Genomic DNA, 27,612 nt, shown 5'->3' on the forward strand with positions numbered 1-27,612 from the left:
TGAATTTAATCTAACCAGTGAAGATAAATAGCGTCAGCAAGTTAGAATGAGTTTTATCTTGGTGTACAAAATGAATCATAGGATGTGACTCATTTTTTGCTCTAATACTTTGTGACGGAAAAGGACTTAACTGCAAGGTTCAAGCAAACGACTTGAACTTCACTTACAGACCTAACTGCAACGTTCAAGCAAACAACTTATCTGAACTTCACTTACAGACTTAACTGCAAGGTTCAAGAAAACAACTTATTTGAACTTCACTTACAGACTTAACACGCCACTATTGCAGGTTTTACAGATACAATGGAGGAATGCACTATTGCAATTTTTTAAGGTAAGAGTAGTACATTATTGCAACCACAAGCGATTCACAGACAACCACAAACGCATTTACAAACTTAAAGCATAAACAATATTCACTTACCCCTCCAGGTAAGGGCTCTCAATCCCAGGGAAGTTACCTCAACCGGCGTCCCGATCAAGGGGGGCGGGGGGGGGGGGGTGTATGTGTGTTTCCTTCGCAAGCCAACTGTATAGTTGGAGAAGTGACTCCCCCCCTTTCCAACCTGAGTCTTAAGAGTTTTTATCCCCTGACTTGTGGAATGGTGTGTATGACTATGTCTGAGTGAATTATGATATATGCCTAAATGGATTATGTATATCTGAGTGGAGTTTCCCCTTATCTTTCCTTTGTTGGTCTGTGATTGTTTGAATACACAAGGTTGCCATTTGAAACTGAAGCTGAAACCCTCTGGTTTGGGGTTTTTTTTTTTTACCTTGCTTCCTCAGCAACTGGATAGTGGTTGGATTGAGACTCAGGGCATACTATTTGTTAAGGGATTTCAAGGCTCAGTTCGGGTTCTGGTTCTTTGAATGACACAGCCACTGCCCTGTTTACTTTAGGGTTTATCAGGCAACCCAGGGCTAAGCTGTCTACACAGCTCCCCTGAGTCGTCTCTGCAGAGGCAGGGCCTCGAGGCAACCCAAGGCTGGGTCACTTTTGTAACCCCCCATGAGTCGCCTGTGTGCACTAGACATGGTGAAACTCGTTTGTGAACTATGAGCCGGACAATCCACACATACTTGCATCAAAGTGTAAGTAAGGACAAGGACCCCGTCAGCCATCATGCTTGTACAGTGGAGGCACAGGACAAGCTCTCATCCTAATGTCAGACTTTGCATATTGCCCCAAGACAAGTAACTCTTCCGTACTATTTTTTACTTCTGTAACTTACTTGAGTAAGTTCTATGGTTACATACCTTACATCATGTCAATCATTTCTTGCTTTACCTCCCAAAAGAAATAGCTGAAGGAAAATCCTTTGATATATACTGCAGACAGTTAGTATGGGTAAGAGCCGTCGCATTACTGGCAGCATTTTTGCCACAAGACAGTTGCTCCATCTTCAGTGAAGGAAAACATACAGACTACTTTTGAAAGAAAAGTATTGGGATTTGTAGCTGTACTGAATGCTCAGACTCAGCAGAGAAAGTGGGTGCGTTGGGGGTTTTTTACGTATATCAGAGTTTTCACCAAAAGCTAATCACTCTTTTTGATGATTGTTTTTTGCTGCTTCTGGCCTACAGTCTGAATGTCCTAGCATGTCCAACCTTGCTGAAGTTCATTGTTTCCTGTGTGCCAGTGAGTTCTTTGGAAGTCTCCATTGATTCATGTAGTGAAGGTTACAGCAACTGCTTGCCGTCTGTATTGGTCACAAAATACTACATTTGCTTGAAAGGAGTTAACGTGCCTAAATGCTTGTCTGGTGTTTGTTGGTTCATTTTCCTTTCCACTTGTGATAATTTTTAGGAAACATTACCTCTTCCCTGCAAGACTGTTCCATGTGATGAAATTATCCCGTCTTGTTTCCTTAAAATTCCTAAAGACTTTAAGCAGCTTCAATAAATGGGATAAAGACCTGTCCTGAAGAGGTGGTAGCCAAATAAAGGAAGGGGAATTCGCATGGAGGTTTGTGTTTGGTTACTCCTAGCTTCTGGTTAATGGTTGAACTCCGTGATTGTGCTAACCAGCTCTGGAATGTGTGGGAGTCCTGGGAAGGAAGGCGGAGGCTTGCCAAAATACCTGGAATAGCATTCAAAATAGAAAAGGAAGCATGGGAGGGGCAGAAGTGAAGGCTATCAGGAAGAGATTAACTTTGCCCAACGGCTGATGTCGTTGGCGGGGCAAGGAAAGACTAGGGGCAAGCTGCATCATGTTGTGGCCCCTTAGGGGATGGTATTTTAAATTGACTGCACACCACTGTTTATAATTGTAGCCAACCAAACACGTTCCAGACCATTTTGCTATTGAGATTTTTTTTTTTAACTCCCATTTAAAGATTGGGAAAAGTTGTTCAGAGTTACGTCCCTCTCTGTCCCAAATTCTCTTAAACATTCATTAAGGAAACAGACTCCTAGCACAGTGTAAACCAAATGATCTGACACATACCTGGAAGTAAGACTAAATTTCCACTCCTCATGCCTTGATTGTGCCTGCATGCAATATTGTATTACGTGCTGATCGCTGAGCCTGTCTATAGCTGACAGAAAATGTCAATTACTGAATTAGTCCTTTTTTTTTCCCTCGGTTTTGCTGTTTGGGGCTTTTAGACTGCAACGGTCACTTGAAGACTACTGTATGCACATGCATGTTAATTATTAACTATAGCTACAAGCAGGCTTTTTCAATATGTTGTCTGAATGCAGTTTCGTATTTGCTGTCAATAAAATAGGCTCTTTCAGTGCCTCCTTCCAAAGTCCAGCACCTTCATGAAGAACAGTTTGCCGCCTTTATCTTAATTTCCGTATGAGGCATACTGCACAAACATCATCTGCACCTAACAAGGAAGAAACCAATCTGAATTAGGAATGGTGTGGGAATCTAGAAAATGTAGCACCTGTTGAAAAATCATCTGCCCTTTCTCACCTGCACCTAACAACAAACCAGGAAACTCGTAAGTAGATTTTGTTTCACAGGCCTGATACCGGGTGAAGTGTACTGTTTCATTTTAGAGGGGCTTGCACAGGGTTTAACCACCCAGGAGAGCAGATAAGGAATTCTTGACGGTGATGTTTAGTGCTTTACAATGCAGAAGAAATACAAAGAATCCTGTCAGGGCTGTTTGGCCTTGCCTTTCTCATTTCGGCTGCAGGACATGAGTGATGACGCAGAGCCGATACCTGTGGAATGCCAGTCTTAAGCACAGTTCCCTTTTGCTAAGTTAAGGTTTCAGCGTCAGTATTGGTATGACGCTGTGTGTTCTGGCCTGGAAATGGAGCTGCTCTGCCTTCTGCTAATCCTGGGTGTTTCAGCCACGACTGATGATGTGAACACCCAGCTCCTCAGAGCTGCCAGGGCACATCAGTAAAGCAGAAGGAAGTTGGCCGTAGTTCTTCTGTGATAAAAAGCAGGAAAAAAAAAAAGCAGATGCAGAAGCAGACGTGCAACACTGCACCGTGGTTTTAGAAGCTGTTTCAGAGGTCTTCCAGAGAAAAGTTTAGATGGGCAATGATCCCAAGTTCCTACGAAAGCGATGATGTACACGGAAAACACACAGGTGCCGGGCTGGGTGACAGTGCACCCCGGGAGCAGCAGCGGGGAAAGGACTGCGCCGGCCCGGCCCCGGCCCGCCAGCAGCCGGCACCGGCCGCGGGAGCTACCGCGGCCGCCGGCAGGTCGCCTTTCCGCCCCCTTCCCGCCGCGGCGGCGCTTCGGGCGGTGCCGGGCGGCGAAGGCAGGCCGGGGGGGGGGGGGGGGAAGTCGGGCCCCCCCCCTCCCAGGAGAAGGGACGGGCTGAGAAAAGCCGGGGGGCGAGGCGGCCGGGGCGGCCCCGCCGCGGTGACTCAGCGGCGCGGAGGACCGGGCTGCAACCGGTATTTCCTGTTTCCCCGCCCGCCGCCGCGTGTGTGAGAGAGAGCGGGCGAGCGAGTGTGACTGTGTGTGAGCGCGGGCAGCCGGGCGAAGTCACCCCCGAACTGGGGGGGGTGGCGGCGGCAGCCGCAGGTGGAGCCGCGCCTGCGGAGGGGGCACGCCGCCCGCCCCCCGCCCCGTCCAGCCGCCGCTGCCGCCCCTCCCCTCCCCTGCTCTCCTCTCCTCTCCCGTGCTCTCCTCTCCTCCCCCCTCCTCTCCCTCTGCCCTGCCCTCCTCTCCGCCATCTCCCCACCTGGGGGCGAGGCCGGCACCTGCGGCGGGAGCCCGCCCCAGCGCGGCCGCGCCGCCCGCGCCCCGCAGGAAACCGCCCGACTCAGCGGGAGCGGCCGCAACTCGGGCTCGGCGCCGCCGCCGCCGTCGTCGCCGCAGCCCGCTCCGGGGCGGTGGGGCAGGGCGGAGGACGGGGCAGGGCTGACGCCGGGGCAGGGCAGGGCGCGCAGTCCCAGCGCCGGGCCGCCTGCCGGGGCCTCCGCTGCCGGACGCCGCCGCCACCTCCGCGAGCAGGCGAGTATCCCCGCGGGGTTCGGCTGGGCTGGGCTGCCCCCGGCTCCGCGCCGCCCCGCCGGTCCCCTCTTCTTTCCTCGGGCAGGTGCGGCGCTCCGCCGCCCCTCGTCCCCCCCTGTCCGGCAGCGCCACTGCCCGCTCCGGGGGCCGCGCTGCGGGGAAGAGCTGCGCGACTTCTCCCTTTCCCTCCTTTGTGTGCTTTGCGTCCCGTCCCCCCCCCCCCAATTCCTCGGGCGCACTTTGCCTTCTTTGTCCGCGGGAGCCGAGGCGGGGGCTGCGCGCTGCGCTCCCGCCGCGGGGGACACCCCCCGCCCCCCCTCCCCACCTCCGGCCCGGCCCGGCCCCGCTCCGCTCCCGCCGCCTCGCACCTGGGGCGCGGGAGGAGCCGGGCTCCGTTCGGGGATCGGCTTTTCCCTAACGGGATTAAGCGGCTCTCGGTGACTTTTTCCGTGCTAAGTACTTTCCGGGAGAGTGCGATACTACGTGGGAAGTGGGAGAGATGTCATCGATGAATCAGGGTTTTTGTTTACCCGGTTTTTTTCCCCTTAGGAGGGGCGGGTGTCGTGTGTCCGTCTCCCCCCCATCTCCCCCCCCCCCCCCCAGGCGCACACCCCCGACGGCGGGGGCTGGGGCTGCCTTTGTTACACACAGAATTCCTGAAATCTTTATGTTGGCACATCCCGAGTGGATTCCAGCCGTGCCTTGGGCTTTGGCTAACTGGGTCAGGGGAAGTTTCAAGTTAACAGGGAACTGTAAAACAAAGGAACAGGCAGTTCCAGGAACCAAATGCTTGATTGCCCTGTTAAAGTGCCTTGGCATCGGCCTTGTTTGGCCTGCTGGAGCCCAGGTACATTAGATTTGCATCGTGTAGTGTCAAGGCTGATGTAGCAGTGGCATGCACTTGCTTTATTAGACGACTCTGCCCTTGCTTTCCCCCTGCTTGAAACCTGTTTCCCCTGCATATTTTCCCAGGATGAAAAAGTACTGCTGTCTGAACATAACTTGGGTCAGAGTCATATACTCAACGTTCAGATTGTTTCAGATTGGTTACCTGAAAACTTTCACACCTCCAATGTTACTTTCTAATAGTTACTCACTTAAAACAGCCGGAATCTCTGAATAATCTGTTCCCTAGTCTTGATTTATAAACTGGTGTTGAATCCAACAGCTAGGATGGTATCTGAAAGCTCTCAGCCCCACAGCTGTGCTCCAGCAGAGGCCACCAAAGGTCTGCTTTGTTTTAACCTTTGGCTATAATTATCAAGGTGGGATGGTTTGAAACAAATTAAAATGACTTACCTTTTCTTTTGCTCAGCCAATTTTTATTTTAAAGGTTTAGGACTGTGATTCAGCTGTGGTTGAGAGAGAAAAAAGAAAAACATGTGCTATGACTGATGAAATCACTTCTTTTGTTTCTGAAGCATTCATAGTCTAAGTATCCATCTGTAAGGTCGTGCAAGCAATGACCCTTGTCAGGATCCATGAGATCTGCATGGCAAGGATCAGGTACTGGAAAGCATGGGAAGTTTGCTTGTGTAAATTGATATTCATTGATAGATCATCGGGCTGCTTGAAGAGACTTTGAAATGCTTTGCATGTGGTAAGCGTGTGTGTGTCATTTAGACATGGTCAGTAAGATTTATACTTAGTGCCTATGAGGGCTTTCATCAGGCTTCTGGGGAAGCTTTCTGCATGTATTTGACTTTTAGGCGAGTTTACTGTTACAGCTGCTTCCAGACTGTTATATGCAAACATGTTCTTAAGCCCTAAACGTTGCATTCAAATAGCGGTAGTGACTCCTCTTCCCTTTGCAAAGGGAAGTCACAATGGATCGGAGAAACTGCATCTAACTTTAATTGCATTCTGCATTCCCCTGTATGACAATATCAGTAACTGCTGCTGTGCTCAGTGCCACTACACTGGGGTTTTGTGAGACCGAAGATGAGTATTGGGAATTACGTAGCGGGGTTAGGATGATCCCAATACTTCGCATGAACTATAATCTCAACAGAGCTCTTCAGAATGAAGCATCAAAGTAATTAAGTGTCTGATACTTTTTTGATTGCTTAATCCCCCCTTTCCTGGTTCAGTGTCTTCTAAGGACAACCAGGAAATCTTTCTTAGTGATTAAAATAATGTTCGGGCACTGACATGGTTCACAAAATGGGATGTGTTGTACCTTTATAAAACCTAGATGCTTAAAAGCATCAGAAAGTTCCTGGATCATAGTAATCCTCAACAGGGGAATGGCCTGATATTCCAGGACTACTTCAAAGCTGCATTTAACTTAGAGCAAATTTAGATAATAGCATTTGTGTGTGTGTTTTAACAGTTACCTATGTTGTCTGTCTCCAGAACTTCCTTGTAAAGGAAGTCTCCTGTTACAACTCTTCTCTTTTAATTGCTGAAGTAACAGTATTTACGGTCTCAAGGACAGTGTAACTTTGTCATGCCTTGGCTGCTTCAATTTCATCCTATTGCAGTAATCCTGGAACCAGTCATTCTAGTAATAGGGGAAAGAAAGCACTGATGTGGTGTAACAGCTACAGTTCGTTGACGTTAGAGATTTTTCAAGTCTTGTTTATTTTCAAGCAGGTATGACAATACTCACTGCTGGGAAAAAATGAACTTATTAAATCTGACAATTGTTCCTTGACATCAGCTGCATAAGGCCTGTGAATCTTAATCCCAAATTGCAGTGAATTTTTGTGAACTTTAGAAGACCACTCAAAAATGAGACAATCTATTTGTAAAACAAATACTTACAGCAATAAGGATATAGGACGTAATTTTTAGGCCTGACTTCTAATACATGGATCTTGCCATAGTAAAGAATGTTTGCAGATGGTGAGTTACCTGCAAAGATTGCAGCACCGAAGTGGGTATGACTGGTTTTGCATGGCCATGCTGACATATGCACACCAGTGCGTGTCGTCTTTCACAGTTAAAGGTTTGGGTTCAGTCCCGTGACCAAGTAGTCTAAGTTATTTGGGAATCCCCAGAGAAGGACTCGGGTTTAGTTTCTACACAGATTTCTCTCCCAGATGCTTTTGTCAAAATAGAGCTGTTCAACCACAGGGTGCTATTCTCAATTATCTGAACTTATCCTCCTCCTCAGAAAGAGCAGCGCTGTGTTTAGATCCTTACGTTTGCTCCCTTGTAAAGCATGCTTACTTCTTGTCCCCAGAGTCTTTGGAGCCTTCTGTTGCCCTTTAATGGCCTTTTACCAGTACTAGAGTTATCCTAGACCTACTTCAGAAAGTAATTTTTTTTCCCCGAATTTTTTTTTTTTTTAAGCAAACAAAGCTTGCATTTAACAGTAGAGGGCTGAGGTTATTTTTTATTTAAATATTACATAATTAACATGGGTACTGACTGCACTATGGGCATTAAACAGCTTCATGCAGCAGTGAAGACCACTCTAGGTCATTTCACAACTTACACTATTAATGTTTGGGTTGGGTTTTAGTTGGTTTGGTACTGTTGGTTTTTGTTTTCTTTTAAATCAGATGATTGCTTTTTCAAAGTGCATGTTACTAGGGAATATTGTAGATTTCTGTTTCAGATGAGAATGCAGACTGTGGCAACTCCTTTCTGTCCAGCATTAGATGACCCTTGCAGCTGTGAACATGTTTAGGATGTTTATGATCCAAGCCTAGTAATGACGGAGTGAGCTGTGGGAGCTCTAGTCTGGTATCTTGCATGGCATCAACCCTGGTGTGTATTCATCAGCTGCAGGCTTTTTTTTTTTTTTTTAGGAAACACGAGCTACCCAAGTCTTCCTGAATTTAGGTCAGCATTGTCATTGTGTATCTGAGTGTTGGAACCTCAGATAAACATGGTTCCTAATCTAGGAAGAAAGTGAAACTCATTAGTGCTGTATTTCCACATGTATAACGTGAAAATGACAGACAAAAATACTGTGATACAAAAGGAGCGCCAGTAAGAAGTGTGCAAGGAAAAATATAAATCCCCTTTTGTTCTGATTTTTCCCAATGCCTGCTCCCTTTCCATGCTGCTGTCTTTACTTCTGTTTTGCACTAGCAATCCAGAACTGCTTTTAAGAAATTTCTTTTTATGGTATGCAGATTATCTCTGGCGTGGTCTATATACATGTGAAATGTAACATTTAGGATGTCTACTTAAGTGTGGGTATGTTTTCACTAAGCTAGGCATGAGTTCAGATATTTTGGACCACTTTGGATTTTCCCTTAGATTGGCTCAATAATACCTCTCCCAAAAGTCTTTTGTTGTCATTACTCTGTTGTACCAAACTAATTCTTTAACATCAGCCTGCATTGTATTGATAAACTGAGCCTGAACTCAACAATGTTTGGCTTCATCTAAACCAAGGTTTCACATATTTGCTCAAGCTATTTTTTATTTGCTTTGCCTCATTAGTTTATTTGGGTTTTTGTTGGGGTTTTGGGGGGTTGGGGGGTTTTTTTTGAGACATTAGAGAAAAACCATAAATCTCTCCTGCACATCACTGTTAACAAGCAAGGCTGTCTGTAGTCCAGCTCGCTCTCTCTATTCTAACATCTGCTTCATCATCTAGCTCTGCTTAATAGCCAGCAGATTTGACTGCTGGTGTCTCTAGCCTCCTTAGCACAACTTTATATAAGCTGATTCTGAGAATCTCCAGGAACATATGGACTGTTCAGGCAAGGGACTGTCTCTAAGGAGGGGCCAGAAGCAACTGCAATCCATGAAGCCATGTGAAAGAAGTTTCCAGGTCCTCCTCTTCTCTTTCCATGAAACCATTCCCACCCCCAATCTGATCCTTTATGCCCCTTTGCCTCAAGATTGTTTCAACAGATCAAGCTTTACATATGGATTGATTGTTTTTCAAGCTATTTCTTAGCTATATGGCTGAAACAAAACACATGTGTGTTCTGGAAGTTACATAGTTATTCTTGTCACCTGAGAAAAAGCATGGAGGAAAAGACCTTTGTTTCTTTGCTTTCTTCAGAAGTAAGAGAATTCTTTGGTCTGTAGTTCTTACAGAGATTTTTGTTGAGAGACAAGAAGGAAAAGGATTTTGTCTCTTTCCAAAGATGAAAGTAATTTGTGGCTATGTTGGGCAATGGTTGTCTCCTTTGTAGTTGGGTCTGAAGTGACGGAAGATGTGATCATGCTTGTGTCATCAGTTTATGTGAAGTATGCTCTACATCTAATTAAGGGAGTATGACTGTTTTCATCTGTCAAGGATTAGAGCAAAAGGAAGCTTTGGCTTTGGTCTCATAAATGTTTCTTTAATGCAGAAAAGAGCTGCTGTCATTCTTCCCCCATTCCCAGAAATACGTCCTACTTTCCAAACCATCCACTGCAATCAAGTCTACAGTTTTTACAGTGTGAATGAAAATAAGCAAACTTCAGAACTGCTTTTGCAAAAGTCATCTGGAGAATTTCAGCCAGACTGAAATCGCTGCCCCAAGACTGAAATGTTGGTGGGGTGTTTTTTCTTGTTTCAGCTAAGGAAGCACAGAAGAGAATAAGGAACTTTGGAACAGATAAAGAAAGCTAACAGTTTTCATGGAGTCCTCTTTCCCTATAGCCAGTGTATCTTGGTAAGGCTATGACAAACACTCCAAGCCTTTGGGTATGTTGCCACAATGCACTATATCAGTTTGATAGAAATACATGTTACTGGATTTTCTTTGTTTTGTAAACTGATTAATAATTAATGTGAGAGATCCGCAGGAAGAAGGTTAGCAGAGAATGAAAATATAGTGAATAAGCAAAGAAATCTTTTTAGCTGAACTGTGAGGGGGTTTCTTACTGTTATCTTTTTGGATTTGACTGAGAGACATGAGTTCCTGAAGTTGACACAAGTATTTTTCTTAACAGCTTAATTTTTAGATTATGTTTGTTCACTTGTGTGTTCCCAGTTAGGAATATTGCGCTGTGTTCTTTCCAGTAAAACTTGGTGTTCGTTCTTCCTGAAAAAATACAAAGCCAGAAGAAGGGGAGTGGATGATAACTCCCCAACAGGAAACAATGGATGAAGGTATGTTTTAGACCTTTTGTTTGCTCTGCAAAAGCCATCCTTCACTAACAGTGGATGTACTAGCAGCTTTGAGTTTCTGTTTTCAAATAAAGTTGAAGGAAGCTGATAAACTGTGAGTCAGTCTTACTCCCTTTAGATACCTGAAGATTTCACGAACCATTTAGCCAGAAGCAGTACTTGGGAGTAACTTGTGCTTATTGTGTGAGCGTGGCTTCTCTGTGTACAAGGGTAGTTGTGGGACACCTATTCTAGTCAGAATTAACTGGCTTTGCCCAGACAAAAGATGGATCAGAGCTGTACTAAATGCTTTTTAGACTTTGCATAGGACTCTGGCTTTGAAAAGCAGTTTGGGGAAGTTTTTGTAAGAACTGTTTCTTAGATCTATAAGGGGAAAATTTAGGGTTAAAAAAGTGTTAAGGGGGACAGAAAGAAGTACCAAAACTTCACAGGAGAAACTGTGGTAATACTGATGTCACTAACAAAACTGACTTTGAGGGAAAACTGGATTTTATCAAAATGTTTCTGCATTTAAGTAAAATTGAATATTGTCATGGACTACTACAGTCAGAAGGTTCTTAAAAAAATGGAATACTCAAAACCCCCCCGACTTCTTGTCTTTTCCTGGTCAGTACTGCCTTTGCAATAGAGCTGCCAATGCTATCAGAAGTCAGGATGCATGCAGGCTTAATGATGTTAGCTGTGCTTGCAGACATCTACTAGTACTTCGCTTTCCTAAGCTTCTTAGTACTTTGTATACAGATGGTTGAAGTTGTAGTTAAGTGGTTTTTTGGACCTGGAATAGTAATTCTTTGCTTAATTTAATTTCTGTGGTTTTTAATATATTAATTAATTTTCTTAACACATCAGAAATTTTCAGACTGCATATTCCTTACATATCAGCATGCAACTAGGTAGGTGAAAACTAATTTTTTTCTTCTGACAGTTGTTTGCAGTGGTACTCCCTGAATCTAAAAGATGCTTGATTTTATTTTGCTCTTCTAAGATCAGTCCCGTGGATTACTATTTAGTAATAACTTGAGATAGTTCAGTGTGTGCATGTGTTAACAAACAAACGTGACTGAATATTAAACACCAAAAACAGGTAACACAGGATTGTAAGTAATATGGGACCTGGCAATGGTTATACAAATCTTGTTAAGAGCTGGATATTTTACAGCATCAGTAATGAAGACTAGTGGTTTTCATCTTAGCAGTTTCTAAATAAGTAGCATGCAATACAAAGTCACCCCAACAGAAATATAGACATGCCTAATAATACTAGGGATTAACTAAAATGTGCAGTTTACAGAGGGAGTTGTGGCTGAAGTCTTAAGTCTTCCTCTCCCATCTGTTCTTTTTACATTTTGATCTATATTACTGTGTAAGTACATAATATTTATATATGTAATTATATATAAAACATTCATATCTTACTATCTTAGTATCTAAGTAGCATTACAACAACATTTCCATTGTTAGTCTTTTTGCTATTAAGTATGTCTCTCTTAATACTGCAATTTGACAGTACTGCAACGTTTCAAAAATATCACTGTTACTTCAGCACGTGCATCTGTCTCCACCTTTGTAGTTAGTACCTGCGGTCTTTGGCACGTACAGTTACTTACCTCATGGCTAGAACAATTTGACACGGAAAGTGGCTTCTGGCATTGTGTGAGGCACATTTGAATGACTAGTGAGTATCATAATGGGAGTCTCTAGTTTTCTTAATTCTGTACAAGCCATGTAAGGAAATGTTTCTCCATGCCTTTTCTGAACAGATCAGATAAATCCCTTGTAACACTTCAGTGTACAGAGCTTTCTGGTGCTGAGGAGAAAAGTTGAAGCAAAAGCTATTTTTGTCTATCACAGTTTCTAAAACGGTCTCAAGTTTTCTGTGCAGATCTCTATTATTCCCTGGATGGATTTGACAGAGGAGTTACCTAGTGCTCCATTAGTACTTGAAAGATTATAGACAGCAGAGATTTAGCAAAGGATTAGTCAATTGGAGAGTGTGCATTATCCGGCAAGGCTTAGAACCGTGATTGTCTCTTCAATCATTTTCATTAGTGTCTTATTCAAAGATCAAATTATGTAACAATGACGTTTCAGGGGAATCTGGTAGGTGTTTTTCTTTGGTTTCTCTCTCCCGCTAACTCTCCAAGCCTGGGAGAGGGGAAAAAACATTATTTTTATGCTTCAAACTTGCAGCATGTTTTAAAAAGCAGCAGTTCAGATAAGCGAAGAGGCATGACTTCAGTTGCAGCATCTGCATTTGGATGATAACTTAGCGTGGTGGAACTCATGAGAGAGGCAGGATGCGGTACAAGAAGTATATAACTATCTTAGAAGCAGCAATAGGTATTACTCCCCTTAACAAGAGGGAGCTGCTTCCTGAGGGTAGACATGCAAATCTGTGGCAACATCCTGGGTAAGTGTTATAAAGCAACTAGAGAGTAACTGTGGGAAAACGTGTGCTCACCTTGAATCATGAAATTTTAAAACTTGTTATCAGGAAAGAAGAGAGTCATTCATAAAACAGGTAATCTTTTTTTGTACCTTCAATTGGTGTATCTTCTGCAGTTGTAGTTAAACTTTGTGGTTTCATTAGAGACTTATGTGTACTTCTTGTCCTTGGCTGGTAGAATAAGTAGGAGAAGGTGTTATTTCTAAATCAGCAGTTTGCTGAAGAAGAGAAAGGATAGACAGGTGTATACTCATCAGAATGAAAATGAGACAGTGTTTTGTGTTTATTGCTTACTACTAACCTGACGTGTGTATGTGTGCATTCCCTCTCCCACCATTTAAAAATACACATATTTTAATTTTATCCATGAGAGAACTAGCAGCTTCTAAAAGTGGAAAAGAAAAACACTTTTCTCTGTGTATGCACTTTTCCTTCTCTGCTAGAAAGCAGCAGTTCGTCATATTTAGGAATACCATTTCCCTAAAGGAAAGTTTCAGTTTTTAAAAGAGAAGTCAGTTAAGGCTATTCAAGTTCAAAATGTGAAATATTGCACATTCTGGTTTTGTTAAAAACAATCCAGCGTGCTTTCTTGTACCACACAACTTGAGTATTAGGCTTTGGAAAATTCTTTCTGTTCGTAACTGTTTCCCTCAGAAACTGACAATGTATGTTAAAGGAGATGGCTCTTGTCTCCCACCTGCCCCTATATGAGTAGCATTGATGCATGGGTGTCTTCACAGCCCTTCTAGTGTCTTGTATTTTTGTTATACATTAGAATGCTGTCACCTTGTTTCAGAGATTGCAGAGGAGTGCAAAATGTGAGAGGCTTTTGTTCAAGAGCAATTAATATGTTTCTACTGGTTTGGAATAGCTTTGTGTAAGCAAGACTTCAAAGAAAACCTTGGAGTAAAACTGTGACTGTTTGGCCATAACTGAACTCAGATTTATCCTGTAACTTTTCCACAAGAGCACTTCCTCTAATGGGGGTGTGGCAACAGTAAAAGCAATTAAAATACAGTGCACCATATGATTTTTTTTTTTTCAGTTGTATCACCAGATCCACAAAAACTACTCTAGAAAATATGCTGGTGCCAACAGTTTCCAGCCTCTTATCAACACAAGTATTCTTCAAGTTGGTCCTAAGTTTCTGGTATTGTGTTAATGAGTGCTTGTAGGGCTTTTTGTTAAAAATCTGCCCATTAGAAGGGGTTCTTAGTACAATGTATTTGGACACAGGACAGTGGAGTGTCCTACACTGTGACTTCCTTTGATTGTTTCATGTAAGTTATGTACATGCCAATCTCTTTGAATTTTGCAGCCACTCTTTACACGTTGGTAAAACAGTAAGTGATTGCTCTTGATACTTCGAGGAGCTGCCTTCAAAAGGAACTGTACGTTCTTGCAGAATTCCTCTTTTTTTCAAGTAGGTTTGTTTGGCCAGAGTCACAGCGTGAAAAACCTATCTAAAAATGAAACTTGTGAACTGTAGTATCCATTATTTTTTGGTTTGTAACTGGGACTGCTGGGCTTTCATCTACTCTGCTTAGTGTTGGTCAGTACCAAAGTGCAAAAGACACTACCCTGTTAATATTTGTTTTTATTTCCAGCATTCTTAATCAGGCATCTCCCTCCTTTCAGGGAGAGGTTTAGTTATTGTGATTGTTGTACACACTTGGAATTCCAAACTGGTTAAGATGTATTTGGATTATGTTTGGATTTGCCATTCCAACAGTTTCACAAAAGCAGAAAAGCTGTTGTCATTGGACTGTAATAGGGATCCCTTTTATGTTTTCATTAAAACTTTGAGGGAACTAAAGGTTGGTAACCGGCAATCGTGGCAAAGTAAACTGTGTTGAAGAAAAAAGTGCTGTTCTTTTTGTAGCTGCAGACTGCTTATTCTGTACAACTGGAATAAGCAAATTAGTGACTCACTTTGCTAACTTCAGCTTATCGCTCAACTTCTAGAGGTACCCTGTCACACCCATATAAAAAAGGTGTTTTAAAGGGGGGGGGAACAACCAAAAAAACATGAGACAGTTTCCAAAACCTGATACAGAATATAGAAGTCCTTACTTGTCATCTCCTCACTGCACAAATTCAGATGCATGCTTATCTCAAATACTTCCTTTATTTCTCTTAACCATCTCCTAAAATAAAAAATAGCATTAGGGTGTGATGCCAGTTCTAGTGCCATCACTTGAAGGTTGTGAAAATCATGATTAAAAACCCAGACTAAGGTACAAAAGAAAGCGGGAAAGGCAAATACTTTATTTTGCTAAGGCTTTCATTTACGTTTCCATATCAAAGGCATTATAAAGTATGTTTTTTCTACCTCCATTTTTGCTTAGAATAGTGATGTGTTTTCAGTGATAGATTGATTTTTATAACTTTTGGCATCTTCACACAGAGGCAAAATGATGACAGCAGTGGTAGTTTGGGATTAGCTTGCTTGTGTAACTTTCCTGCAGCTTCCAGGATAGTATTCTGTGCACAGCCTGGAACAATAAAGCTGATACTCGTTCATAAAGCACAGCATAGCTCTTGCTGCTCTTTGGTGATCACAGAAACTCATACTAAGCATCCTTTTGTTCTGTGACTTCCAAAATCATGCCTTGATTTAAAACAGTAATTTATTACTTTTAGAAAGATGCTATTATGCTGGAAGAATGAGCAGAGAGAGAAAAGGACCTTCTACTTTCATAATGTGATGTCTGGCAGGTGCTTGCATTTTTGAAGTTTTTAAGACGTTAATCTGAGACCAAATGCATTTTTTAAATATCTTAGAAGTTTTAAGTTTGCTTTTTTGAACCTGGGACATCATAATGATTGTGGTCAGGAAAAAGTGGGTGCCCACACGAGACACATCAATAAAACGTGGGGGAGGCTTGTAGATAATTGGGGGAATTCTGCAGAATTCTTTCAATATCTCTTTCTTATGGCTCTCCTGCTATCTAGCAATGGCTAATGAAGTACTAACCAGAATAAAAAAAATGCCATATATGTTGGAGAGAAAAAAAAAAAAGAAAAAAACCAAATCACACCCAAACCTGTTACAAGTGGATAAGATACTCTTCTAGGGAAGTCTGGCTATATACTTCTTTGAAGATGGAACACTTTGGAGGGATGTTCTTTAAGAGGAATTAAGATGATCAAGATGTGTGTTGGTTTTCTTTTAAAAACAACACCCAACCAACAAACCCTAACCACTGGCTTCTGTTTCTGTCAAAAGTTCCTCTTTCATCTTAGTTAAACCATTCATTTTCTGTTTTCCTACACAGGATAATCAAGGGGTGGGGGAGAGGAGTAGCCCTCTAACAGGGATGCTGAATGGAAGCTAACATACTGCTTGTGCAGAAGAGGGGTAGCTGAGGCCTGTTGAGCAGGGGAAGTAGTAGAAAATGACATTGGGAATTGTTTCTTTTCTATCCTTTGGCAACTGGAGTTGTTAAGTTACCAACTGAAATCACTGGAGCACGTGTATCTGTTCTTACTGAGGTTATGCTCAAGCTACAATGCTCTCACTAACTTTGTACAATCTTGTGCAAGCTAATCTATCAGACTAAGACTAAATTAAAACAAAAAGCCCAAATACCTTGTGGGGAGGACCAGTGCAACAAAGGGAATATAAGCACACTTCCTGTCTATACCCTATTTAATTTGCAAAAATGCATTGTCACTTTGTGTGCAGGCTTATGTGGATGCCTGATCAGGGGCAGTGCTTGAACTGAAGTTTGCAGTGTTGCTGCAAGTGTAAATATTACCAAGTATCTCCTTTATTCAAGCACTGTTTCCACTTGATTGGCAGGGAAGCTAAAGCATGCCAACCTAACCAGGGAAATATATTTTCTGTCTTCTTTATCTCTAGGACATCAGTGTCCCAAGCTTCACAGTCACTCTTCTGTGATATACATGACTTAAATGAAACTTTGTTTTTCAGGGAGCAAACTACTGCACTGCCATCTCCTTGCGAGTGGGACTGGGAGCACAGCTGTACATCAAGCCCAAAGCATCTCACAGCAAGTAGACAGAGACACTCAAAAATCATCATTCCTCACAAGGTACTTGTCAAGTTGCATCAGTTAGAACTGACCATTAGTTTAAAACGGTGGATTCTTGTCATGTGCTAGCTATAATATTCATTCTTTTAGCTATGTTTTTAAAAAGTTTTAAGAAATGGTACATTAATAGAGTAATACATTGAAATCGGAACCAGTTCTTTTGAACTCACAGAGCAACTTTGAATGAGCACGTGCACATTTGCTGAAAGCTTGGTGATGTACAGCAGGCCTCCAGAAGAGGAGAGGCTTTTGCAATGAACTGAATAGTCTGCTAAAGTTATGCAAATAATAATGCACAGGCCTGTACTAGTCCATCTCCTAGCTAAACACTGGTAAAGAATGGATATAATCTATGGTGATGTCTTCAGCAAATATAAATATTTAGCATAGATTTGGGGATAAATAGATTTTTAAGCACAGAGGGTAGCATTAATGGGAATTGCTTAGTGACTCAGTAGAGTCCTGGGAAACAGAGTAGCCTCAAACAGGGAGAGTTGTTTTGCTGCATATTTTCTTATAGTACATCATTAAGGTAAATATAATCCTTTTGGCATCTTAACCTTGCTTTTGAAACCTTTTCTCAAGTGCTTCCAGAAAGAATATAAAATGCGTCCTTAGTTTTATGTGTTGCTCAAACATGCTTGGCTTGTTTTTGTAAGTTGTTAACAGATTACAATTTTAAGGGAGCAAAAGGTTTTTACGCTGGTGTGTCGCAAAATTGTAATTGACTTATCTTTCATTCTTGAGAGATGAATAGCTATTGCTTCTTTAGTAACTTACTTGGAAATGTGGATATCAGTTGTCCTGTCTTTCTAATTTGTGATACACTTAACCAAAGCTACTCATCTGTTAGTTTAATGTTCTGGGAGTGAGGGGGGAGGGTGCTGGTTAATAAGACTTTAAAGACATGATAGAAAAGAAAAAAAAAAAAGAAAAGGTTGACATTATATAAAATAACAAACAAGCAAGCCCTGTTTGCTTAGGGCACTGTGTGGGGGAAAATATGATACGAGGATATTGGTGAAGCATAGCCAGGCAGGAATGTCCCAGTTGAGGTCTCCAGCATACTCTAGCATTTTCCTTAAAATAAAAAACTTTCAAGGATATGGTATGGTATGCAAAGCTTGCACCAGGGAAAGTGGATACTTGCAAGCCCAACTTTTAGCAGAAGAAACTCCGGAACCACATATCCGCTAGAGAAAGATGCCTCAGAAGCTGCATCCAGCTACCTTGCCTGTGGGCAAGTGAATGAGTGGGGTGGCTGTGTCGATCTGCTTTCTCCCTGAAGATTGTTCTCACTGTTCTCCCTTGGACTCTCACCAGCTCATTTTTGGTCCTTCCTGAAAAACAGCACCCAAAAGTGAGTGTGGTACCCTAGCTGGGACCTTGCTGTTGCTGAATAGGGCTGCAGAACTGCTTTGTTTCTTAATGAGCTTGTCAGCAGGAGGTTTGCCAGTATAAATAGGATGGGGAGAAGCAGAGCTTTGAAGCATAGTTTTAGTGCTCTAAAGGACTAACTTGGCAGAAGAACTGCAGTCTGGAGCTTTGTTTTTTAAATTAACCTCTGTATCAGAAAAAAATTAACAGTTTTGTGTATGTTATGTCTTGTGCATTCTGCATATTCTTTTGCTTGTTCTTAATAAGTATAATGATCTCCACAAGAATGGCATCTTTGTTTTCTTTGCTGTGTTGTCTTAATTAATTTGAGCCGTAATAGTTGATTACCATGGTAAAGCTTTTGATGTAGGGCTTGACTTCTAGTGAGGGAAGGCAGATAAAATGCTAAAAGCAGAGGATTGTTTCACGGCCTTGCAAGGAGTAATCAAGAAGCATGAAGAAGAGAGGAAGGCAATGAGATGTAAGCGAAATGAATGTTCAAATAGAATGTGCTCAATGTGGTGCCTTCTGTTTAAAATGAACAAGTTGAGGGTGGGGAAGAGATTTCCTTTTAAGTGTTGATATGCACTGTTGTATGGTGTTTGAGGAGGAAAACAGTATGCGCTTGTGTGGTTTGGATCTGTTTAAGCTACTTTGTTCTTTCATTCTTTAGAATAGCAGTACTAGCTTTTGTAGCCTCTTAAATTAATAGAGGTCTGAGTGGTTACGCCAGAGAAAGTTGCTTCAATTTGCATAGTCCATAGAGGAAGGGGGGGGGGGGGTGGAGTTGTTCAGGTAGAGTCACTGTTAAGTCCCTGTTTCACTCTCTAGCAATAGGTCACACTATTTCATTTGCTTGCCTTACTTGCCAATGTAATTTTCAAGACACTGCAGTATAGTTTAAAACATTGCACAGATGAAAATGTGTTTAGAATAAATAAACTGTGTTTCTTCATTCTCCCCACTATCATTTTTTATTTACTATTATCAAACACCTCTGCATATTCTCATGCTGTTTTTATCTATCCTTTGAAATATGCTATACATCTATATTTTCTAATTCACATATTCTTTGCAAAGATGTAGCAACAAACAAGCAGTCTTCTGCTGTTTTTTAGCAGAATAAACCTGTGATGTGTGAGATCTAGTAGAACTGATGACTAATATTTCAAAACTGTTGAGAAAAATATACTATATTACCATATTTCATATTGTTAATATCTCTAGTGCTGTTCCTAGTTGTTCAGCATATAACAGCGTTTGTCACAGTAACTTTTTGTGAACATGAAATTGAGTTTATAATTGGCTTAGAACAGCACTGCTTCTTGCTCTAAATCATTATCTACATGTTTTAAATTTTGTTGAAGTGTCTAGCTAAATCTGTATGTCTAGGTCTTAAAAAAAATTTAAAAAATCCTTACCATGAGAACATCAAAATAGGTGGCCAGGTGAGCCACAGAGGATTTTGCACTGTTGATTACCCCAGAAAAAGTATGTATGAAGTGTGGGATGCTGTTTATGTTGGGCTTTGTGTTTCTTCTAGGGACATCTGTGCTTTCTAAAATAGAAGCCTTAGAACTGCTGCTTTGAAAACTGGAAAGTGTGTACAGGTCTGCATCCTTACACTAGACCAGAGACGGCCAACGTACCGGACTGTGCAAGCTGCATGCCAAAACCTTTATGCTGCATAATAACAAGCTGTACTTTGGAAGTGGAGACAAGGGACAGGATAATGAACTTGTCACTCTGCTTTAAGCTGGCACTTGAGTCATGCAGTAACCCAGGAATGATAGGCTAATTCAGGTGGAAGGGGACCTCAGGAGGTTTCTAGTCCAACTTCTTGCCCAAAACAGGGTCAGCTGTGAGATTAGAACAAGTTGCTTGGGGCTTTACCCAGTTGGCGTTTGAAAATCTCCAAGGATGGAGACAGTACAGCCTCTCTGTGCCCTGGATCCATGGCTTGGCTGCCCTCATGGGGAAAAATTTTTCTCTTTATACCCATCTGAACCTCTCTTGTTTGAACTATTTCCCATCCTTTCCTATCCTCCTACCACGCACCACTGTTGAGAACCTGGCTGTATCTCCTCAATATCCTCCTGTCAGCACGAGTGGGCTGCTGTTAGGTGTCCCAAAGCCATCCTTCCTTCAGGCTGAACAAGCCCAGCTGCCACAGCCTCCTCTTGCAGGGCCAGTGCTTCAGCCTCCACCACCTGGGTGGCCCTCCATTAGATTCACTTCTACACATGGTAACAAGTGCCAAGATAGTGTTCGTGGCTTCTCTTCTCCAGTCCCCCCAAAACAGAGATTGAGATTACTGTGCCACACATGTGACTTAACCCCAGTGTAGAGCTGCATGTCTGAATCCTATGTAGCTCCTGAACAGTTTGAGAGTCAGAGGTCAGCTACCTACACATCCTCTAATCCTGAAGGTTGAATCTGTTAGGGCCCAGCTTACTATATAAAGAGGTGGACGTAATTGGATTTATGAATCGTTTAAGTAGGACTGGGCTGATTGATTTGTGTGATCTTGCAGGCTGATGACAAACAGCAGTCTGAAGAGATTGCCTGGAAGGGAAGGGGGAAAGGCTGTTTGGTAACATGGTATTTTTAGAAACTTCTACAGTGCCTTTCATCAGAGGATCATGAACACTTGCTTAAAAACAAAAGCAAAACTGACATATCTGTTCAGGCAGTTCAACAACTGGATTAGCAGCCTACATTCCCAATATCACTTGCTGAAATTAGTTCCCAGTTCTTTAAGGAGGTTGCCTGTTTGCCAAGCTGCCTAGCAGCACTACTAAGTGTTGAACTTCAACATTTAAAAAAAAGAAAAAGAACTGATTGTCAGAGGAGCCAGTTAAAAGGCTTGATGGTGGGGAGGATGGGAAGAGAACCTCACAGCACGGTAACCGATCTTGATTGCTGCAGGCAAGTTGCTGAATAGCCTTACTTGGTTGGCAGGAGTAACTGAGAGAGGCAGCTGTTTGTTTTAAATTTGCATCCTGTAGTGTAATGTTAAATGGATGTTCCCTCTGCTGATGCTGGAAGCAGCACAACTGCTTCATTCACAGTAGCATTAGATAATTTATGGAATACATCCTAGGTTTTGCATGACTCAAGCTACAGAAAGTGATCTCTCTAAATTAGGGCTACACAGACTGTACATTCAATCTGATTGTAGGCAAACAATGTCTGCCTTAATTACTTAAACTGAAAATCTTAATGGGAAATGTCATCACTAGAAGTTATTTGCATGTTTCTCATAGAGTTAATACCAATTAATCTTTCCACAAAAGTTAATTTTAAAATCTCTCCACACCTACATAACATTTCATTAAATCCCCTGCACATGCAGCTGCTTTGTACGGTTACTGCACATGCAACTGCTTTGTACGGTTATTGCACATGCAGAATAGGTGGTCCTAACACTGCAGAGAACAGAGCTGCACATTTATAGCCCAATTTGTCTAATTTTGACATGGTGTTGGTACCCAGCCTTTACTCTTCATGATGCAGTATCCCTTCCAGGACTGACTACAACTGCACCTGCACCTCCCATTTCAAAGGGAGACAATGAGTGAAAAGTGCATGCAGCCATGCCTCCAAACACTCTGAAGTGCGTAGAGACCTGCATAGGCAGAACAGACCATTTTGCTGGGTCTCCTGCCCCTCTTCTGCTTGCGCTGCTGTCCCAGGTCAGTTTTGGCTAGTTTGTAGGTATCCTGTGTAATCATTCGTGATCCACAATGCAGAGTCTTGTGGCATTTAAGACAAGCTGAGTCAGGAGGAGAAGTTGTATCTAATTATACACTTAAAGATGTGCTGCTTTGAGCTGCGGTTTAGGGTTTTGTTTTCCTTTGGCTTACAAGGGAAGAGACTGGTGATGCTCCCATGGAATAGCTGTTTGGTGAATTGGGTGCTCTGAGTATCTGCTCTCCCTTTTCCTGCCACAGGAGGCAGGAACTTGTGGTGCCGGAGGAGTTCCTGCAGCTCTTGTCACTGGTTACACTGCTGTTCTGTATCCATCCATTTTTGGTCTAGGTGGCATCATCCTCCTCTCATAAGGCCTACCTGCTTTTCCGTCTTGGGAGTATAGCTCTGTCAAAGGGCAGAAGGTACCCAGGAAGGCCTGAAAGTCTGTTCTCTGTGGTTGAATTGCAGAATAAGTAACTTGTAAATTGTGTTTACGTTGATAGTTACATCAATCCATGCCATCGGTATGGGCATCTGGGCACTTTGCCAAGCTCTAGTGTGAGCATGAGTGCTAGAGGTTAATTACTGCTCACATTTGCAGGCTGGTATGGGATGATTTATCTGCCCATTGTGGCAGAGTAGCTGTTTGGTTTGAGAAAAGAAATAAGAAAGCAGGAAAAGATATGTGTCCTCTGTACTCTTAAAAGTGGGAAATTTTGCGGGCAAACATGGGAAATATTTTGATAAGCCCACATGGATTGTTTCCCATCTGTTACTGCAGGAAACTGAACGGAGACAAACTGATAGGCCCTTCCCAGGTGATGATTTGTGGTAAGGGATTGAAAACCAGCCTCTTTTGCTTGCATAACTGGTCAGTTCCTGCGTCTGTGTTGCACTGACCTCAGGCTAGTGAAGTGTGTTAACCTTGGTTGCTGGCCTACAGCTCAGGGAAGTATAGCCTGATAACCCCACTATTAGTGGTAACACTGTGTGGCTTTCATAAAGTCTCAGAACATGCCAAAAGGAGGCTTTAGGCCAAGCCACAGCTTTTGTCTGGAGAAAGAAGTAATCCTCCTTGGACAGGATAGGCAGACCCTTACTTTGCTCTGACTGGCACTACCTGTACTCTCCAACAGGCTGCGTCTAGTGGGGGAACCGAGTCCTAGCTCTTCATCTTCTGCCAGAGCCTGTGTGGAGGGAGGCAGCTGCAGGAGGCTGGTGCTCTGCTTCGTGCTGCCACGAACTTGGTATGTGTGTTAAGAGACTGCAGTCACAGGGATCTAGTGGCTTCTCCTTTCCCTGCCCCACCTTACGTCTGACAACTGCACTCTTTGAAAAAGTATACTGCCATCCAGCTAAAACCAAAAACTGATCTTTCATCTAAAACTACATAGTCATCTGCAGCAAAATCCTACCATATCCTATCAAAGTGAAAACCAGCTTGTTGTTTTCATTGTGTCTTTTCATTTCAAGGAGGTAATTATTGGACAGTGGCTTTCTCTGCTGATGCCATGGCATAACATCCTATGCTGATATTGCCAGCTAGTGCTAGCTCTCTGGAAAGTTGCCTCTAGATTGCCAAGATGTGCAGAAGTGCTGAGTGGTGCAGAGAGTGGCTGCTGTTTTGCCTTGCCCTGCTGTGTCTCCTGGAGAAACTCTTGATGCCAGATGCTGTCACAGAATGCCTTGCGTGGGAGGAGCCTGGCCCCCTGTGCTTAATTTTTCCAAGTGGTCTTGACTTTGACTGGACTGCTACTGTTGCAACAAAAGTTGAATGTTATCACTCACTTGTAAAACTGAGAGGAGGGACCAGATGAATGCTCTGGCATTTTCTGCCTTTTTGCCTCCAAATCTGAGGGTAGGCCACACAAAGTAACATGCTGTTTGCATTCTTTTTTTAAAGCGTTGGCTTAAGAAAGCTCTTCCCTTACAGTTTGTCCTCATTCTTGATTTCTTCCTTCCAAGAGTTGATTCAAGTATTGACTCATCGACCCAAAATAATATAACTCCAGGAAGACAGTAGCACTGGGAAAGAAATCTTTATTTCTGAATGCAAGTGTGGTTGAACTTCTGCCAGTCTTCTACTTAGTGCTTTTAGTGACCAGTCATTTCTGCAAGCTCTTGAGAATACTTTCACCTCAGGAACATGCTTTTTTAAAATCTGTAATTACAGCCTCAAAACCAAGCAATTCAGCCTCTGAACTGACAGCAGTAGTGTTGACTTTGAGACTGATGTGGAAGGGCTGTTAGGTGGTGGGAAGGAAACCCACCCAAGGCTGTGGACTTCGGGAAGCCATTGGGCGTGTGGGGTCTTTGAAATCCGCATCCTCCTGAAAACATACAAACAGAAAAGGTAGAAACGACTGGTGTGACAAAACGGGGCTGTGGATACTGTCCGAAAGCCTCACGTCGGAAATGCTGCCCGGGCTCGGACCACAGGGCCTATCTCTCCCGTTTGCCCTGTGGCAGGCGTCAGCTACTGGCCGCTGCCAAGGGCAAGAATACAAGAAATATTTTTGTAAATGGAGAATAACAATTCTTTTCTTCCCAGGGAGAATGAAAATGTTTCTTCGCCTCCCCGGGGCGTTTGCAGGCTTGATTGGCTGGCGGCGGGGGGCGGCCGGGCCCCGGCAGTACAAAGTGGCTCTGTGGCGGGCTCCTCAGTGCCGGCTTTGTCCCCGGCGGGCCCCGGCCGCCCCCCGCCGCCGCGCCGCTCGGGCCTCCGCCGCGGCCCCTCGCCCGCGCCGCTCCCGCCGGCCGGCGGCCTGACCGCTTTTCTCCGGCCCTTCCCGGGCAGCAGGGTGGAGGCGGGGGAGAAGCATGCCCGAGGCTGGCGGATTTGACCGCTAGCGCCCGGGGCCGCGGCCGGCCGGCCGGGCCGGCGATGTTACTATGGGAGCGACTCAGGGCTCCGCCGGGAGCGAACCACGGGAACCCGCAGGGGGGGCGGAGCAGGTCGGTAGCCTCCTCGTCGCCCACCGGGCTCCTCCTCCTGCCGGGCTCGCCCACCGGCACCCCCCTGCCCCGGCCGTGGTAGTGTCCCCCCCCCGACCGGGACCCCGCCGCGGCAGGCAGGGGGCAGAGGAGGGGCTCGCGGGGCTGGGGCTGTGAGGTGGGCGGCGGGGGGAGGCGGCGGCGGCGGGTGCGTGTGTGGCGCCGCGCGAGGAGTGGGTGCGTGCGTGTAGCGCTGACTTACAGGTGTTGACGTGCGCTTCAAACCCGCCGAATGTAGCTGCGGCGGCGCCTCCGAGCCAGGCCGGGACCACCCGCCCGTCAGGCGGAGAAGCCGCTGGCAGGAGGGGGAGGACCCGGTTAGTGCGGGCTTCGGGTTTGCTCCGGTCTTCCCCACCGCCTCGGGCTGGCCAGTGGCACAGCTGGAGCCGAAGGACGGTGGAAATCCCCCGTTCGAAGCGGGGAAGCTTCAGGAGCGGAGGGGCGTTCAGCTCTCGGTGCCTCTCTGTAGCGCCGGCCTGTTGCTTGCATCTTGAACGGTGGAAGACAAAACATAATTTTTTATTTTAAATACTGGTCGTGCTCAGGATGCAGGTCAGTGTTTTAACCGAAAATAGCCCTGTTTCTGTGGAGAAACAAACTCCCAAGTTTGAAGAATAAAATCCTCTTCTCCCGCTCCCTGGCCCCTGCTTTTGGGGGTTTCTTTTGAAAGACTGTTCAGTTTTTATGGGAAAACGTGTTTTCCTTCACCTATTGCTGAACTGCAGTAATCGCTATAGCTATGAAGCACCCAGGAGTAGCAAGCAGCATCTGTCAGGACTGGAGAGGCAGTGTGGTGTGTGCACCAGCGTGCAGGAAACTGAATTTACCTGTGGTCACCTCCCCCACCCCTGCCAAAATGTGGATGGAAGCCATAAACAGAACTTAGTTATGCCTCATAGTTTGTTTTGTGGCCTGTAGAATAATTAGTACTGTAAGTATCCTTTTTGTGTATGGAGCCTCTGTGTGTTAGCCAATATCCCATATTGCACGTTATGGGTATTTATTGGCCATCAGTGAACTACCAGTTGATGCTTTCTTTTACGTGATTATTTTCTGAGTGTGTGTTTTGGGGGTGGTTTTTTTTTTGGTTGGTTGGTTGGTTTTTGTTTGCTTGCTTGTTTGGTTTGGGGTTTTTTGATTGTTGGTTGTTTTCAAAAAATTGCACAAGTTGTGCAGTTGATCTGGGTAATGGCCCACTCTTGCTCCAGCCTTCTTGTTCTGTTACCTTAATCTCCTGTACTTGTCTGTTTCATGTCTTCTGAATCCATCTTGCAAGCTCTTTGACACATCCCATTGTATTTGACACTTCTGTTGCTGCAGTACGTTTAGTAAGTAGGTGTAATCATTTACTGATGGTTCTGGTGAGAGAAACGTAAATATCCATGACAATGTGTTCATGACTTGCCTTGCAGGGGTCTCTTGGGGATGAGGGTTAAATGTGTTGACCTGAGATGGATGGAAAGCTTGACTCTGCACATGTGAGCTGTAGTAGTTACAGGGCTTGCCTTTACAGATGTACTCTTTAGATGTACACTTTACGAGGCTATTGCTTAAATACTTCATTTAAACAAAATCATAGGGAGTATGGAATGGTTCCTGATGTAAGAAACCTTGCAGTATATTTCAGCAACTGTTGTACTGGTAGACCATGCTGTCGGTCTCCTCCCTTTTGTCTCAAATAGCAACATTTTTTGGACCTGCTTTTATCAATATTGGTGGAATTCTTGCCCTTTTGAAGTTAATGACAACACTTCTGTTGGCTTGATGAAAAGTGTGGGTTGTTGGGTCTCTACTGAGAGTATGGGTTTCTTCACACTGTTTTAGAGTCTGCCTTTCATGTAAAGAAATAGGAATTAAATGGTTTGGATGCAGCTTCTTTTTGTTTCACAGCTGTGAGTCCATGCAGTATGGGAGTAGGCTGTGTTGGCTATGAATTCAGTGGCAGCTTCTCTGTCAGCAAAAAGGGAGCTTTGGCTGATTTTCCTCCTGCATATTGTTTGAGACTGAGAAAGCTTATGTTTCTTATGCATACTGAACTTAAGTAAGGAAAGATTGTCAGTGTGGCTCCTGCATTCGTTATATTCCTTATATTACAGTTATTAATGAGGCCACAATTCTGTTTCTTTTGTCAAGACAACAGTTTGTTCATTATTTTGTGGAAAAAGACAGAAAAATAATCTGGAGAGATACTACAGCCATGATTTCTAGTTTCCTCTTTATTCTTCTTAATGAAGCTATGCAAACAATATAAAATTTATGACTGTACTAGGAATTCTGTTTTACATAGCTCATGATTATCAGAACTACAAGACAAATGAGGATTCAACTGACACTGGAAACATTTTTTGAGTCCTTTGTGTAACACAAGGTGGTAAGTTGCAGTATTTTCTTAGGAAGCTGATGTCATTGGTGCTGCAGGAATCTCTTCTTTGAATTACCTGAACTGAATATGGTTTATGAGCCAAATAGTGTAGTGTAATTCATGACTGTGTTAAAATTGCAAATGAACTTAAAATCACTTTGTATTTTAAAACCGTATTTGGAATGTATTCCTTACCATCAAAATTAAGAACTCACCAAG

The 27,612-nt window shown here is 43.6% G+C and overlaps 1 protein-coding gene across 3 annotated transcripts in view; it reads left to right on the plus strand.

Annotated features, from left to right (window-relative positions):
• Positions 1-4,311: 4,311 nt before the first annotated feature.
• Positions 4,312-27,612, plus strand: part of TJP2 (tight junction protein 2) — a 69,230-nt gene continuing 45,929 nt past the window's right edge. The window contains exons 1-2 of one of the 3 annotated variants that reach the window (XM_052775593.1): positions 4,312-4,439; positions 16,851-16,967. Coding sequence is in view for 2 of the 3 variants with exons in the window: in XM_052775590.1 (XP_052631550.1) it covers positions 12,761-12,873; positions 16,847-16,967 (234 nt within the window). In the remaining variant the exon portion in view is untranslated. Of the gene's footprint in view, positions 4,440-12,618; positions 12,874-16,846; positions 16,968-24,727; positions 24,993-27,612 lie in introns of those variants that run through there. The other 2 variants (XM_052775590.1, XM_052775592.1) reach the window with 2 other exon arrangements.

This window comes from Harpia harpyja, chromosome Z (assembly GCF_026419915.1).
Source record: "Harpia harpyja isolate bHarHar1 chromosome Z, bHarHar1 primary haplotype, whole genome shotgun sequence".
Taxonomy (NCBI): Eukaryota; Metazoa; Chordata; class Aves; order Accipitriformes; family Accipitridae; genus Harpia; species Harpia harpyja.